The sequence below is a fragment of the Cyprinodon variegatus genome, unplaced genomic scaffold (assembly GCF_000732505.1).
Source record: "Cyprinodon variegatus isolate N-32 unplaced genomic scaffold, C_variegatus-1.0 Scaffold111, whole genome shotgun sequence".
Taxonomy (NCBI): domain Eukaryota; kingdom Metazoa; phylum Chordata; class Actinopteri; order Cyprinodontiformes; family Cyprinodontidae; genus Cyprinodon; species Cyprinodon variegatus.
In genome coordinates, this window is record NW_015150564.1 from 463237 (window position 1) to 478555 (window position 15319).

The 15319-nt window shown below is 42.7% G+C and overlaps 1 protein-coding gene across 1 annotated transcript in view; it reads right to left on the reverse strand.

The window, feature by feature from the left end:
• Nucleotides 1–617: 617 nt before the first annotated feature.
• The window catches only part of prkdc (protein kinase, DNA-activated, catalytic polypeptide), a 53958-nt gene continuing 39256 nt past the window's right edge, over nucleotides 618–15319 (reverse strand). Inside the window, exons 56-86 of the mRNA XM_015374983.1 lie at nucleotides 15205–15303; nucleotides 14911–15121; nucleotides 14635–14809; nucleotides 14293–14496; nucleotides 14074–14189; nucleotides 13837–13968; nucleotides 13574–13753; nucleotides 13273–13481; nucleotides 12969–13107; nucleotides 12670–12858; nucleotides 11324–11548; nucleotides 10532–10640; nucleotides 10330–10432; nucleotides 10096–10258; nucleotides 9848–10022; nucleotides 9581–9774; nucleotides 8372–8555; nucleotides 6984–7144; nucleotides 6633–6844; nucleotides 6458–6545; nucleotides 6233–6376; nucleotides 4126–4333; nucleotides 3976–4043; nucleotides 3668–3888; nucleotides 2621–2713; nucleotides 2404–2484; nucleotides 2252–2323; nucleotides 1970–2171; nucleotides 1701–1889; nucleotides 1228–1367; nucleotides 618–873 (exon numbers count right to left, since the gene is read on the reverse strand). Coding sequence (XP_015230469.1) covers nucleotides 669–873; nucleotides 1228–1367; nucleotides 1701–1889; nucleotides 1970–2171; nucleotides 2252–2323; nucleotides 2404–2484; nucleotides 2621–2713; nucleotides 3668–3888; nucleotides 3976–4043; nucleotides 4126–4333; nucleotides 6233–6376; nucleotides 6458–6545; nucleotides 6633–6844; nucleotides 6984–7144; nucleotides 8372–8555; nucleotides 9581–9774; nucleotides 9848–10022; nucleotides 10096–10258; nucleotides 10330–10432; nucleotides 10532–10640; nucleotides 11324–11548; nucleotides 12670–12858; nucleotides 12969–13107; nucleotides 13273–13481; nucleotides 13574–13753; nucleotides 13837–13968; nucleotides 14074–14189; nucleotides 14293–14496; nucleotides 14635–14809; nucleotides 14911–15121; nucleotides 15205–15303 — 4891 coding nt within the window. The 3' untranslated portion in view covers nucleotides 618–668. The remainder of the gene's footprint in view (nucleotides 874–1227; nucleotides 1368–1700; nucleotides 1890–1969; nucleotides 2172–2251; nucleotides 2324–2403; nucleotides 2485–2620; nucleotides 2714–3667; nucleotides 3889–3975; nucleotides 4044–4125; nucleotides 4334–6232; nucleotides 6377–6457; nucleotides 6546–6632; nucleotides 6845–6983; nucleotides 7145–8371; nucleotides 8556–9580; nucleotides 9775–9847; nucleotides 10023–10095; nucleotides 10259–10329; nucleotides 10433–10531; nucleotides 10641–11323; nucleotides 11549–12669; nucleotides 12859–12968; nucleotides 13108–13272; nucleotides 13482–13573; nucleotides 13754–13836; nucleotides 13969–14073; nucleotides 14190–14292; nucleotides 14497–14634; nucleotides 14810–14910; nucleotides 15122–15204; nucleotides 15304–15319) is intronic.

The window sequence follows — 15319 nt, forward strand, 5'->3', positions numbered from 1 at the left end:
GCAACAGTATCAGAGCTAATGACTTAAAAGAGCTAAACAAGCCGATAGAGAAGACCAGCTCTGTTCTGGGAACTCCTCTGGAGATTATTGCACAAGGAGGAATTCTTCATAAAGTGAAGAATATTATGGAAAACAGTGACAATCCTCTTCAGATGATTTTTAGACAAAGTGTCTTCAGTCAGGGGCTTCTCCAGATCAGGTGCAAGATAGACCACTACAGAAGATCTTTCCTGCCTACAGCTATCAACACCTACAACTACTCAATAACAGAGCAGCTATAAGATTGAATTTTCCCTTCAGGATCGATCAAATATTTCTTAGTTGAATCTATAGTTTTATGTTATTCAACCATGTGATCAGAACGGCAGCAACAAAGTTATATGAACCCAGGAAGTGAGTATTTCTCAGAGCAACAAAAGCTTAAAAAGCCAATGAGTCTTTGTGATTTGCATCGATATTTTCAGGCGAAAGCAAACCTGTGATGAATTAAAGTCAAATTAGGATTTACCAGATAGAAGTAAACTGCTTACTATCCAGTTAAATATTTTCTAGCAGGCGTTGAAAACAATCAAAGCTTTAAAAAACAGTCACATGACTAAAATAACACCACACACTGATGACTTGGTTCTATTTTATTACATTTTATTAAAGAAAACAACCGTTCCCGTTTAGAACCACGGTTCCCAGCCCACCCAAACTCTGCCGAGCACATTGGGGTCAGTGGCCTGGTCCAGCAGACATTCTACCTGCTGCTCCACAGTCAGGCCCGCGGCGGGAAGCTTGGCCCGGATGTTGTGCTCCTCACTTCCCAAAGCCACGGCCTGCATTCCAGGGAAGGCAGCATCCTTATCGAAGCCCAGCTTCAGCTCCTCGCTGGGGAAATAAACACATCAGGAAGCAAAAGTTACTCATCTGCAGGGTGAGTCTGAACCTCAAAAAAAAAAAAAACAGTTCAAAGTATTTCATGCTTTAGATGTTTGCACTAATCTTTCTTTTGCATTCACTGGCCTGTTCTCTAACAGAGCAGATAGAATTAAACAGTTTGGACTACCACTCTACTAAACAGACAGAATTAGCTGAATTAGTTTTTAATTAGAGCCGTGTAAAGTAGAGCCACATTCATTCAGCAGCTCATCAACATGTGGCTGCTGTAAGCTGAAATACTACATTATAAAAGATGCTTCCTTTTCAACATACACTACTTAACAGGAAATGATCTGAAATCACCTGGTTATGGTTGCTGGATTAGCGCCCTCTAGCTTCCTTTTGGCGAAGTTCACCTTCTGCAGGGGAAACCAGTTGATCTCTTTGGTGTTTACGCTCTCAGTCCATGTACCTCCTTTCTTCAGTTGTTTCACCTCATAGTTCTGCATAAAAAAAAAAAAAAAGGAAAAATACTTTTTAAAACTAAAAGCTTTTGTTTTTGTTTTTTTTACTTAAACCAACTCCATCAAACCAGTATCTCAGGTTGTGTGTTCAGCCTTTTAACATTAACAACCCAGACAACGGGTATTTTAGGGAGAATATAATAGTTTGTCTGGTCCATACTCCATTCTGGAAGGTGGCAGTAATGCACCTATAAGTTGTTTTCCAACTGCCATTAAAAAATAGAAGAAGAAGAACCCAGACCAGAGCAGAGATCCATTTCAAAAAGCTTCATAGACCTAAGGCTAACAGAAAGCTAAGCTTTTTTTTTTAACCTTCCAGTCCAGTGAGGGCTCCTTCACAAACACGTCCATGGTGTTGAGCAGCAGGTCCGGCTCGGCCCTAAAGGCTCGTAGGGAGTGGACCATGGTGCTCTGGATCAAACCGGACTCCTTCAGCGGCTTCATCAGATCCACAAACTGCCGAGTCAGTCGGAAAGGCATGAGCTCCGGCACAGGGAGGAACTGGAGGGAAAGAAGAAATACATTTTTAAAACATGATCAGACTCCCTCCCGGCGGCCACGTCTGAGCTCGTCCGACGTACCTGTGTGGCAGATCCAAAGGCGTGGCCGAAGTCGATGCCGATCATGCCTCCGGTTTCCATGTTGATCATGAAGTTGGAAAGATGGCGGTCTCCGATTCCCAGAACCCAGTGGCTCACACACAGCAAAGCGTGGGAGCTGGTGAAGTGAGATCGCAGTGAGAGGAACGCTTCGGGACCGTTGCACATTTTCAGGAAAGCTCTCCTATGAACCAATCATATGAGACTGCATTACATAAAAGCCAAACTAACCGTTAGATTTATCTTTTTAACTGTTGGACATACTTCAGCAGATTACTGGGTACTTCCTGTTGGACGTTCAGGAAATGCCTGACTGTATCAGAGCGTTTCGCTTTCCTGGTGTAAAGAAACAAACTTTAGATTAATTTTCCATCTGAATACAGCAGATATGTGAATCAAAGATCTAAGCAGCGTACCTGTAACACAGTCCATACAGGGCGACGGGGTTTGAAGAAGCTCCAAAGGTGGCGAGCCATTTATTGTAGATTTCACGACACCTAAACCAGAGAAACAGCTGAAGGGATTCACAAACTAGGAAAGCAATATAAATACTGATTGAATCCAAAAAAATCCCACATCTCAGCCATGTTTCCATGGTAACGATGAAAGGTTAATAATACAGATGTAACACACCGTCCTGTCTTTTGCTGCTCTTCTTTGGTCAGCGTGTTGTCGATGAACTCCTTCAGAGTGCACGTATTTTCCATCCACTCGATCAAACCGATTCTGAGAACAAAAGTTTAAGTTGTTTATTGTTTGTTTATCCTCCAACATTAAATATAGCTTCACTTTTATTTCAACTGAGTTCTGACTTATATAAACTTAATATTTTTATTGGATTTTTACACTAAGCCAACATGAAACAGTGTGGAAATGTGTAAAATGATAGAAGCAGCTTTCATTGCAGTGACAGCAGAAGGTTCTGCTGGGTGTCCCTCTACCAGCAGTAGAGGCTCCGCCCCCTTGTCACAAGGTTTTTCTTCCAGCATTTCTCCAATTCTAATGCCATTCCTCCCATGAACTCTCACATGGAGAAAGACAACATCAACATAAATGTTTGCGTCGCTGTCCGAAATTTTTAAATGCAAGTCAATCAACATGTCATGTTTACATAAAAAAAAAAAGTTTATAAGCTTAAAACTCATTAGTTTCTTGTTTTCAACTCCTAATAAATGTGACATGAGATGTTTTATCTGAAAATGCAAGTTTAAAGCTTCCTGGATGGGAAGCGAAACGTCTTCAAACTTGGAAACAAAGTTTGACAATCTTCACCAATCATCACGCAAGTTTAAAAGTTATGATTTTGCAACAATACAAAATTACAAGAATCTCAAATTTTACAGGTGATATGGGTTGTAGTTTCACAAAGTTGTAAGTTCTAAACTCGTACTGCTACAAAAAAACATCTAATGTTACATTAATGTAGGAGGTAACAACAAGGAGAAAAGAAAATATCAAATTTATTGATTTGATTTATTAGTCCATAATTTTTCCCCTAAATAATTTTACGCCTTTATTTAAATATTAGAGTTCTTCTTACTTCTCGTATAAAATCAACTAAACTTGCAGTCATGTAACAAAACATGAAAAAGTTCACAAATCAGCTCTTTTTGTAGTTTTGCTTGACTGGTTTCTACCAGAACCATCTATCAGTCTATGTAGTTGGGTCGATAAAAGTACCTGGTGTTGATGGGAATGACTTGATAAGTGCGGAGCTGCAAGCCACGGCGTGTGCAGGATGTGTCATGGCTGAGCAAAATGTTCATGACAGCAAACAGCTGCTCGATGCGCTGGTCCTGCCGTAGATCCTCCCCGCCCTTCACCAGAAAGGGGTGGTCGCGCTCGTCGTTCCCGCGGATGATCAGACGTTTGGGTTTACGTATAGAGGACATCACTTTTACCTGCGAGAGACGTGCTGAACCAGGGTTACTACTAGGCCTTTAATGGTTTTACCTTTAAGTATTTGACAGAGGGGGGGTGAAGCCTACCCTTTCATCAAAGCCGGTGATTTTAGCATGATACTCCGGTAATGGCTTAGATCTCCCATCATACTGCCCTACAGAGATAAAAAAGAATGCTTTTCACATTTGGCCGGTAGGTGATGAATTGTTTTCTGTTTATTTCCTCAGCTGACAGACCTGGAACCTCCAGCTCGTTGCCAAATGGGTCGGATTTAAATCCACTCAACCAAGGAGAGTACTCCTTCAGATTCCCCGGTTCCTTCTGAAATTCACGCATGGATTGTCCCAGCTCACTCACTGCTTGCAGAAAGCTTTTGTTTTTCCTCTTCTCGAAAAGATTGTTACCATCAGGTCCAAAAAGTTTTTCCAACTCTTTGGAGAATTTCTGCAAGGAAAAGACAAACTTCAATGTCACCTTCTTAGCTGAAACCTTAATGTCTGTTAAGTAAAATACCACAGAATAGATTTGTGACAAATACACCAACTTCTTTAATGAAAAAAGCTTAAAGATTAGCCAGTCTGCACATCCAAACATACTGAATTCTTCCCTAAAAAAACTTTACAGAAATCATACAATTTAGTTCTTCTACTGCTGCCTCAGCTTTCCTTAAGATCTACCCGTCATAACATCTGGTTTCATTTAAACAGTAAACATTTCCAATTTGTCAGCTTCTACTTCAGAGCTACAGTCCCATCCAAACCCCCATTTTTATTGCTAAAATTATAAACAAAAAAAGCTGTATTTAAACAGTCAAACACCTTCCTAACAATCAGCCGCTACTAGAACATCTGGAACATCAGGTCAGCCTTTCTGACTGGTTTAAATCCTACTTAAAGGACAAGAAACTTTTTAAGCCAGTAGGTAACAGAGCTGTACAATCACAGTTTAGCAAAACACAACTTTCAAATAGCAGGTGTACTTCATTTCAGTCACATTTCATTAGTAATAAACTGTATTTCTCCCTCAGCCCTTTAGGCTACCTAAATTACAAGATGTAAAATAGGCTTGCCGCCACAGAGAAGGCAGAAAGGTGCAGCTAGCAGCAGATCCATGCATGATAGTAGAAACTTTTCACTCAAACGTTAAAGTCCTGCAACAAGGGACAAGCAAGCTTTTAAGGTCATAATAAAACCCTGGAGAGCAACATCTACATGTTTGTTTACTGCAAAAGGAAATCTAAATAAAATCGCAATATTAGTTGAGAATTATAGCATATTTTGACTTTTTGCAAAGATGTTCAACTCACACAAAAATCACAAATGGCGTTCCCCAAGGGTCCCACTTAGGGTCCTTGGGTAAATGCAAAAATATGCCAATAAGTCCTACAGCTGAATGAAAAGAAAACTGGAGTAAAACTATTTGGGACAAAAGGAAGAGCTTTAGAAGTTAAAATACTTCTACTAGTCTATAAATCACTGCATATCTTAGCATCAAAATACATTACAGCCTTGCTGTCAGCGAATTAACCAACCTTCCGAATAAACTCTACTCTGCATCATCAACTTTATTTATAGAGCACTTTAAAACAGCTACAGATTAAAACAAAGTGATGAACATAGTTAAAAGAATAAAACACAATATAAAGATATAAAAAAAGTGATTAGATTGAATTAAAAAAGCGACCAAAACTAAGTCCTGCCAGAGTTAAAAACCAATAAATTAAACAAGAAATAGAAGCATGGATAACTGTTTCAAAAGGCTGTATACCCAGAACAAGACAGAGAAGATATTTTAAAGTATTTATGCTCCACAAAAACACAAAGATATTTTAAATCAGGTTAAAAAAAACAACTAATTGTTTAGTTTAACCTTTTGAATAAAACATTTAACTTTTTTGTCAGACGTTTCTTTAACTGCCACTGCGATGTTCTCTTCTCTGCGTGATCCGTGTTTGTTCTTTGTGTGCAGCATGTTATGATGTTTTGAAACTAAAATGTAATAAACCTTCAGACAGATGTTGCAAAAAGCTGCAAAGTCAGCATCACTAGATCTAGTTTGTTAGTAAAGATCACACATTATGAAAAGCTCCCTCATTAAATGAAAGCATTTTCTGTTCATGATGGTAGCGGATCAGTTGCACCATTAAAACGAGGCAGAAATAAAATGAATTTAAACTAGAATTCAATATTATATCCTGTTCAGGTACTAATATAGAATTTCAATTTATATAAACGTGTTTTAATAATTCTGATTATCAAAAGCTGCACTTTTTATGATCTACCTTAAAAGAAATAACAAGAAATGCGTTAAGTAGAATTTAGATTATGTAAACGGGAAACAAACTTGTATAAATTTCCTGCGAAAGCCTCCCAGGCCATCCATGTCACGATCCAGGAGCGATGAACGCATCTCCTTATACATGTCGGCCATTTGCTTCTTGGTGACAGAAGACTTTTCTACTTTGTTTTTCACACTCTCCCACCAGTCCTGTGAAAACCAGGATGAAAGAATACAAACGTAAAACAAACAGAAGCACTAGTCAGATGGGTTTATGTTGTAAAAAACAACCTTAAAGATCATTTCAGGATTGGTGAACTGCTGCAGGGCATCCACAAACTTCTTCACAGCTCCTCCTTTGTCCAGCAAGCTTCTAATCCTGTAGACTCACAAGCAGGAATTATAAGAAAACTTTCTTCTTTTGGTGGAGAAATCAAGTAAAACTGAACATAGGAAGTCAGACTACCTGTTGACAAACTCCTCCTGCTGGTGACCCGTTGCAGACTCTTCAAAGCGGTAACTCTCACTGCTGATCATCAGAGCGTAAACCAGCGCCTGAGGGTAGCACTTTGCTATCTGTTCAATGCAGTGCTGCACCGCTACAGCTTCAGGCTTGTCCAGCAGCGCCACCATTTGGCTAATCCAGCCAATGAGAATCCAGCAGGGAACCGACACCATCTGAATACAAACAGGGACTGATAAGACGCTCAGAGGTGGTTTTAAGAGTTTTATTTTGGGATTCTTTCCCTTAAGAAGCCAATTTAGCCTAAATAATAAACATCTGAATGCTGGTTAAGGTGCAAACAAATAAACAAACCTCTTTTGTCATGAGGTCCAGTGTTTCTGATGGGTACAGCTCAATAATCTGCAGCAGACGTGGAAACTTGAGGCGAGCCTCTTCAGAGTTCATCTTTAGAGCTTTCAGCATGCTCTCCACCACATGGACGGGCAGCGCCAGGAGCTCCGGGAACTGACTGACTGTATTCAAACACAGGAGAAATGACCAACAAATTTTCACATTTTATCCTCCTGCAATTGAACGTTTAATGTTGATGTTCGATTACTAAGAAATAAATAATGAAATGTAGATCAAACGTGGATTTAAAATAAGCGAACAGAACCAGCTTTCACATCCATCACAGCTGAAATCCTTTTAGGTGCATCTAATGACTGAAATGTTTTACCATCCTGCAAAACTTTACCTAACAGATTCTCTAAACATAGTTCCTCTTACTGTCTGGACTTTAACTAGGCCATGCTAATGCTACGTTCACACTGCACGCGACTGAAGCAGCTGGTTTCCTTGCAAAGGCAATGGTTGATGCGCATCAAGGCGTATCAAAAGGTCCTTCAGTACGTCCGAGCAGCGCCTCATTACCTTCTGAACATCTGAGGCGCATCACAAGCGGCAGCTGCTGGAGTTGCATAAATTGAACTTTTGATGCTCGACGCGCCACATCAACCTTTTAGAGAAGCTGGTCTGGGGGCTGGTAGGGAGACAGACACAGCACTGCTTATGCAGAGCGCTATGATCCCTCCTCTGAAACAGTTTATTAACGCCTCAATAACTTAAAATGTCAAAATGTGCCTGCAAAATATGTTTGCTTTTATTATTTTGGTGCGTGCAGTTTGGATTGCATACCTGAAAAACACTAACATCTGCTTCCAGCCACCACGAACAGTAGGGCAAACCCCACAGAGGCGACCGGGCCTGAGGCAGCTGCTGTTGGGGATTCCCAGTGACAGCACACAGCAAGCATGTGGGGGGGAACAGCTCAGGCAGAGAAATAAAATTTAAAGGGCAGCATCGTAATCTTGATGAACTGACTGCACAGATAACGTTTTCAGATCTATTTTCTAGCAGAAAACATTTACTTTTTACCCACTTATCCCAGGAAATATAGCAAAGCCGCTCTATCATTGAACGCAGAAGCATCAGATGCATCTGGACACACTTTACTGGAGTGTACAAGCATCAGAAATGAAGCAGCGGACGCTTTTTTGCTGCTCAAAGCGTATCTGGTGTGAACGTAGCATAACACAACAGTATGCCTCGACCTAAACCACTCCTCAGTACCAGGCTGTTAAGGTACAGTTACTGAGACCCTGCAGTATATTGAATGATTAGAGTTGCTATAGGACAGAACAGGAAATCCTTTAAAAATCAGTGTAAATGTTCAGCATGGATCGGTTTCAGTCGGTCACCAGTGTCGTTCTGCTCCTCGTCCCGCAGCAGCTTGTCGCAGAAGTTAGCCAAAGCCATGTACGTCTCTGTGACGCTGCCGGACTCCACAAAGTCCTGAGCAAAGGACTGAAGCTCCTCGTCAGCCTTTCTGCTTGCTTCACGCAGCAGCGTCAGGGACTGCAGCTGCAATCCCACCTCCACCTCCTGCAATGAAACCATCAACACAAAGAATTGGGAAAATTTTCCAATTGCATTTACCTAAAAACTCTGCCCTTTTTTTTTAAAAGTTTGATAAAGACCAAACTGTTAGTACCTCAGTGTTTCCCCACAGGATTTTAGGAGACTGTGGCGGGAGAGTCTCTGACCCTCGGGGGTTTTGCACATTTTTAAGCATGGTGTATCCCACTTAAAGGGGAACGCATTTTTTTTGTTGTTTTTTGTTACATTGGGCCCTTGATTTTACGTTATTACATCATGTTCTATTCACCCATGTGAGTTTTGTGTCATTTGGAGCTGTTCTGAAGATATTCGGTTAGGTTATATCCAAGTAACGTCTTCCTATGGGCAACGAGTTGAAGGCACAAACTAAACTGCTCATAATTTATTCTTTATGGTACGCCAGCATTCATAACATGTAGGGAATCACTGAGTGGCTCTGACTGCAGCACTGAGAGGAACTCCCGCAGAAGCAGGAGAGCGGGGTTGGGACGGGGGACGCGCCCCATGGCACCACCTGCTGCTGGAGGACAAGAGTAGGAATGATACGCGTTTTCACCTAAGAGTCTCCAAAAGCTGCCAGTGACACCAGGAAAGTCGCTAGTCGCTTTTTTGAAAAAGAGTCGCTGGAGGGGTCTGAAAAGTCGCTAAATATAGCAACAAAGTTGGCAACACTGTGCAGGCGAGCCGGGTAGCATTTTTATAAAGGAGGGCGGGACACGCGCTTCGAAAAAAAATATAACTGGCGCTTGGAGTGGGTCTCACCACCACTGACCGTCTATGAGCGTGGCCCGCATTCTTCCTGTCGCTTGGTTACGGCCATAAACAATTTGTGTCTATATGGCGCTGGGTTACAGGCAGTATGAAAGTACAGCTGTGGAATGGTCTGATAAACTGACAGATATTTTTGTTGTTGTATTTTTTCTCTCTCTCTGTCTATATGAGATTGTGGCGGGCCGCCACAGTCTCATTCATTAATGGGAAACACTGGTACCTGTTCACCTTTAGATTACCTTTGGATTTTCAGAGGGAAATGCAACTCCAGCAAGTCTGACCACTCGTTCGATTTTCTCCGCTCCAAGTGTTCCCAGGACAGACGGACTTCTGCCTACAGCCGAGGCCAAGATGTGGAAAGACGTGCCCTGGAGTATTTTCTGCCGTCTGAATACTTTAGATGTGGCGCTCTGACAGTCCGCCTCCAGCTCCTCTGCACATGGAAAGAAGGATACATGAAGCTTCACTCAAACGCTCCTCATACGTCGGAAGATTATTAATGTTACCGAGTAGCGGTATGGTCTTCAGAATTGATCCGATCCGCTCCACAGGCCCCTGCCCCAAGCTGCGCTTGTGACCATAGCTGCTGAAGCAGTGGACCCAGCGCAGCAGCCAGCCTCTGTTGGTTTTGGCTTCCTTGTGAAGTTCCTTCAGCAGCTTGGTGGCCACTGGGAAATTTTTCTGAAGAGATTTAAAGCTGAAGATGAGTCTGAGAGGAAATGACAGCAGGATAAATAGAACTGAGCCGCTTTACCTGCTGACAGGCGCTGTCAGCCATCTGCAGCTTCATGGTGAACTTGCAGTCGTTCACCATCGCCTCGATGTCGTCAGCTGGGTCTTGTGCGCAGTCCACCTCCATGGTGTCGTCGGGAGCCGAGGCCCGCAGCCGTTCTCTGATCTTGTCCAGAAAGAAACACCTGAAAAAACACAAAGCAACACGAGTCTGGTCTCTGCCGCTTCCAGGTCTTGTTCCGAACCCCGTCCTTACCGAGAGGTAATGATGTCATCCCATACGACCACTGGATCCATTTTGGTGTCGGGATACCGATCCGTCCAAGATCGGATGAGGCGCTTCAGAGAGCCTACTGACACTGATAAGATCAGATGAGATACAATAAGAGGCTTGAACTTGTCAAGAGTTATTAATCAGATGACATTTATTTCAGATTTTCTAAATTTCATGGTCTCACCGTCTCCTTTGATGAAGAGCAGGAAGTCCTGGATCTCCGTCAGAGCCTGCACCGACTGCAGGACGGTCAGCCGGCTTTGAGTCAGAAGTGTATCTACACTGGAGTAACTCTGTGGAATATGGCAAAAATACAAGTTAAATTGGAAAATCATTTAATTTATTTATTTATTTAAGCTCCCAACTTAAAGGAAACAAATTAAAATGAGAGGTAATCCTCCCTATCATAAACCTGAGCATGGTGGAGCACAAGCGTCCCTGATTACAGGGATTACAGCAGCTTCAGTAAAACCTTTAAACTCACAGTCAACCCTAAAGTTCAGAGAAAACACATTTAGCTACTGGAACATGTCTGGAGAAGATGAATTAAGGCCTTCAAACTCCAGGGGTTCAATCTTGACCGACTGTAAAGCACGGCGATGGTAGCGTCATACTAAGGGTTTTGAGCTTATGCTTTGCTGTAAAAGGCTTAAATGATGAAAATGAAGAAACAATCCTAGAACAAAGACCACTATATATCTATCAATCTATCTAGACAGAGCAACAGATAGATAGACAGATATAGAGTGACAGATAGTTAACCAAATATTTAGCCTAGCATATTTAGCCTCTACATAGATGAGATCAACTTCATAAACTCGGTTTCAAACACCCAGTTGTAGAAAATCTAAAGTTAAGTCATGGATTAATAGAAGATGTGCATCAATAAAAGCCAAAAGTATTACCTTCCTACCCCTGATCTACACTTCTGAGCGACACCTAGACTTTTTTATTCAACGAAAGGCTTGAGGCAAACCTCCATGAAGAGCTGCATGGCGTAGCTGGTGTAGTACTTGGCTCGGTCGTAGTCGTCCTGCAGGATGTAGAGCAGGCTGAGCTCCTGGCTGTGGCGGCTCTCCAGCAGCTTCTTGCGCTCCTCCGCCTTCATTGCTTGGTCGATGAAGCTGAGCAGAGTTTGGTTGCTCTCACCGAGCTGCAGCTGCTTTAACATGCTGCGAATCATGTGCGGTAGGTACATTTCCTGACAGAAAACAGACGCATCTCAGACGCGACAGAGTAGTATAAAAGAACCAAAGGAGATCAAACATTTGGTGGAGAAAATTTATTTAAGACTATCCTGTTTAGTTGTGTCGTTTCTATTTTGAGAAAAATTTTTATCAGCCTTGTTAACATATAAAACCATCAGATGGCGAAACGTTAAAGGATGAACTTAAAGCAGTTATCTTTCAAGGTGGCTTTATTTAAGTTAAAAGTGGCTAAATCAGTTGCTAACATTTTGCTTATGCTATAAAGCAGAAGAGAAACTGAACGTTTCACTGTAAGGGACTGTTCACACTTTTTAATCATGAAAATGATAAAAAGTGTGATAATCTGAACTGAAATTATGAACTTTCAATTCATATTTGTTACGGTCACTGACCTCTAGGAGCTCTCTTCATGAGAGAGTTCTCTTTTTGTGTTTCAGGTCTTCCTGGGTGTTACAGGTGCAATGTGTCGAAGCTGGTCAGCCACCTCATATAGAGCTTCAACCCTGAGATGTCAGGCCCCTTTTTCTCGTATTCACTGGGCCTTGATCTGCAGTGATCTTGTCTGTGAGCTCACTAGTTAGAACTGAAGATGCCTCTTGGATGAGAGGCAAAACGGCTTCTAGAAAACTTCACGTCCAGTTGCCTAGTCTGAACTTGATCAACTAACTAACAAAGTTCCATTAGCAACTGTTTAAACGTAAAAAGGAAAATTTATTGGACATTTACATGCATCGTAAAATGCTAATGATCAAAATCCATATTTCAATACTCAGAAATGCAACTTGGGAAGCTCTTAATAGCGTATTTACATTCACCCTAAATGAAAAATTGATATTTTTGCTTTTTGCACGGATATACATGCAAAAAGCATGCTTTAATTTCTCTATACTCCAGTTAATTCGATTAGTAAATTATGAAACTGATTGATTATTCGGATTGTTTCAGCAATGCTGGAAAGAAATGTTTTGATCTTATGAACCAAGCTGACCTAAAATCATTAAAAAAAAAACATTACAAATCATCTGTTTTAATGTCAAAACTTTGACCACGCATTTTGAGTTGTTGAATTATTATTCCGCAATAAAAGATGATCTCTGTTTGTTTGGCTTGTTACCTGGTAGAGAGGTTCTGACCACATTTTCTCCAGGTTGGGTGGAGACGTTTCATCAATGTACACCGTGGAACAGTACTCAAGAGACTTCCACTCAGTCAGCTGGTTATACGCCTCCATGGCTGCAGTTTCCCAGAAATCCTTCTCAGACTCGGTGGGTTCGCCGTCCGGCCACTCCTCTGTGTTCAGCGCCTGCCAGGACCGAACACAGTCACCACCTTCACATCTGAGTCCAGTTTAATTGTGTTAGAAACCCTGCAGGATAGAGCCCACAGCCGAGCTGCTGCTGAAGGCTCCTGTACCTCGTTGTAGAGTTTCACGGCTTCGGCGAAGTCTGTGTTGGCTTCGGCTTGAAGAGCGTTGCAAGTTATCGACTTTGTGCCAACTTTTCCGCCGAAGATTCCCCGCACAACATCGTAATCGTCCAGCGCCCTGTACAGTCTGCAAACAAACATCTCCCTCAGCTACTGGTAAAAATCCCTCTCATTATTTTAGTAACATAAGTGGCATAAAACTTTACTGTTTGGGTCCTCCCTGAGAGCTCTGGTGGCGCACCATTTGAACTGTAAATCTGCAGCCTCACTCTAAAGTTAACTCCATGCTTACTTTGCCAGTTGGATCCATTTGTTCGTGTCTGGTGGGACTTCTCTGCGTCCTCGCGCCCGCTTGGCGGGACGTTCCTCTGGTTCAGCAGCATGCAGAAGACCCTCCTCCAGCAGCAGGATGCCAGACGGCTGCTGAAGACTCGCCAGGGAGGTGGAGCTAATGGCTGCCGGATCGAGCTGCTGCAGCTCCCTCTGCTGGTAACACATATCCTAAAGCAACAAGAAGATCAGCTCGTCAGGCCTTCAGTAAAAAACAAAAACAAACAGTTTATCCTCTGTTTTCCTCGCTGTCTTGCTCTCACCTGCACGCATGCTATGAACGGAGGGAAGCAGAGCGTGCTCTTATTTAGAAACGTGTTCATGTTGCACTGCAGCTCCTCCATAATCCTTCCCTTTTCCTGCATATCGTGGTTTTTATCCATTTCTTGGAGGATGCTGGCAAAGAGGGAGCTGAAAAGTTGCTTGGCTAAAATTGGGTCTCTCTAAGGATCAGACAAACACAGCTATCGTCAACAAGAAGGATATTTATCTGAACATTTTCTTTTTATAGTCGTAGCAGTCTTACCTGAGCTAAAGCTTGAAGGGGAGCAATGAGGCTACTATAGGGGATCTGGATATCTGGGAAGTCGCCCACTCGGTAGTTCCGATACAGAGTCACCTGGGCCTCCTTTCGCAGCCTCTGGTCAGCTTTTTCTTCCTGTGGGCGGGAGAAATCCAGCCAATATGACCCTTTAGGTGCTCAGCTTACACAGATAATAACACCAATATTGGTTTGACTTCAAGCTGCTTGGAGATCTCTAACCTTCTTCTGTCTCTGTTGCTGGATCTCTTTCTGGGCGAAACCCAGACTGACTTTCTCCTGGTCTTTCAGGAATCTGCGCCTCAGCCTCAGGATGTTGCTCCGCCGCTCGTTTTCAGCTGGCGAGAGGAAACGAATCCCGGCATTTAGGCAGTTTGCCCGAGTTTCACCTTTCCAGGACTCAAACAGTTATCCCTTTTAATACATTCCTTTGAAACTAACCTCTGGTACGACTGTCCACCTCGTCTGTTGACGCAGTCAGGCGCCTCAGGCCGAAGCCTTCTCCGACGGGTCTTCTAGTCGCCGTCTGCCGATCCAACTTCTTATCAAACACGAGCAGTGAAGACAGAGACTCTGAGCTGGGGGAGTAATCTGCGAGGGTGTCCACGCTGCTGCCTGTCAGCCAGTTATAAGCTGTGCGGCGACCTGCGGAGGAAAAGGAACCTTGTTGAATGTCATACATATTGCTGAAACTGTAACTGGAGCATGTAACAATAGTATTTTCCCTCTGGGATTATTAAGGTATTTCTGATTCTGATTTAAAGCAACAGAAGACAAGCATACCTGGTGTTTGGGTTTGGCTGAACTCTAATGTGGTCTGAGTGGCTCTCAGTTTCCCCTTCATGGCTCCAGACTGAGAAGCCCCTGCCGTCTCCGAGCCCTGAGAGCTTTGGGTTTCAACAAACATGGGGGTCATAACGGTGCTCCTGAACCGCCAGTTTGAATCAATTGCATAGTCCTGCAATGAAAACACACACAAAAAAAACAGAAGAGCAACAGCATCAGGAGAGGCTCTATTTGGAAACCCTAAAAGAAGTAGTAAGGAAGATGGCCGCCCACCTGGAAGGTGCACTCTGACAGAGGATAATCAAACATGTCCCTCTTGAAGTCGGGGCTCTGGCTTGTCATTTCTAGCAGCAGGTTGGTGGCCAAGCTGAGGAAGCAGCGCTCTATCTGGCAGGAGTAGAGGGAGCGGAGCACCGTTAGCATTCGCTCCAGGGTGGCAGTGGGGAGGCGCTTCTCCTGACTCCAGAAGTTACGAACAAAAAGCCTGGGAATGGTAGGAAAGAATTTAAAGATCTGGGATTTTAAACACTTTTTCATCCGATAGTTTTTAATCAGTTGACTTCCTACTGAAGGCCTTGGTTTTCCTCCGATAGTCCTTGAAGTAACGTGTCTTTAGCTGTAGCCAAAATCTCCAGAGAGGTTTGATCTTTCATGCTTTCTTCATCTCTATAAAACACACGAA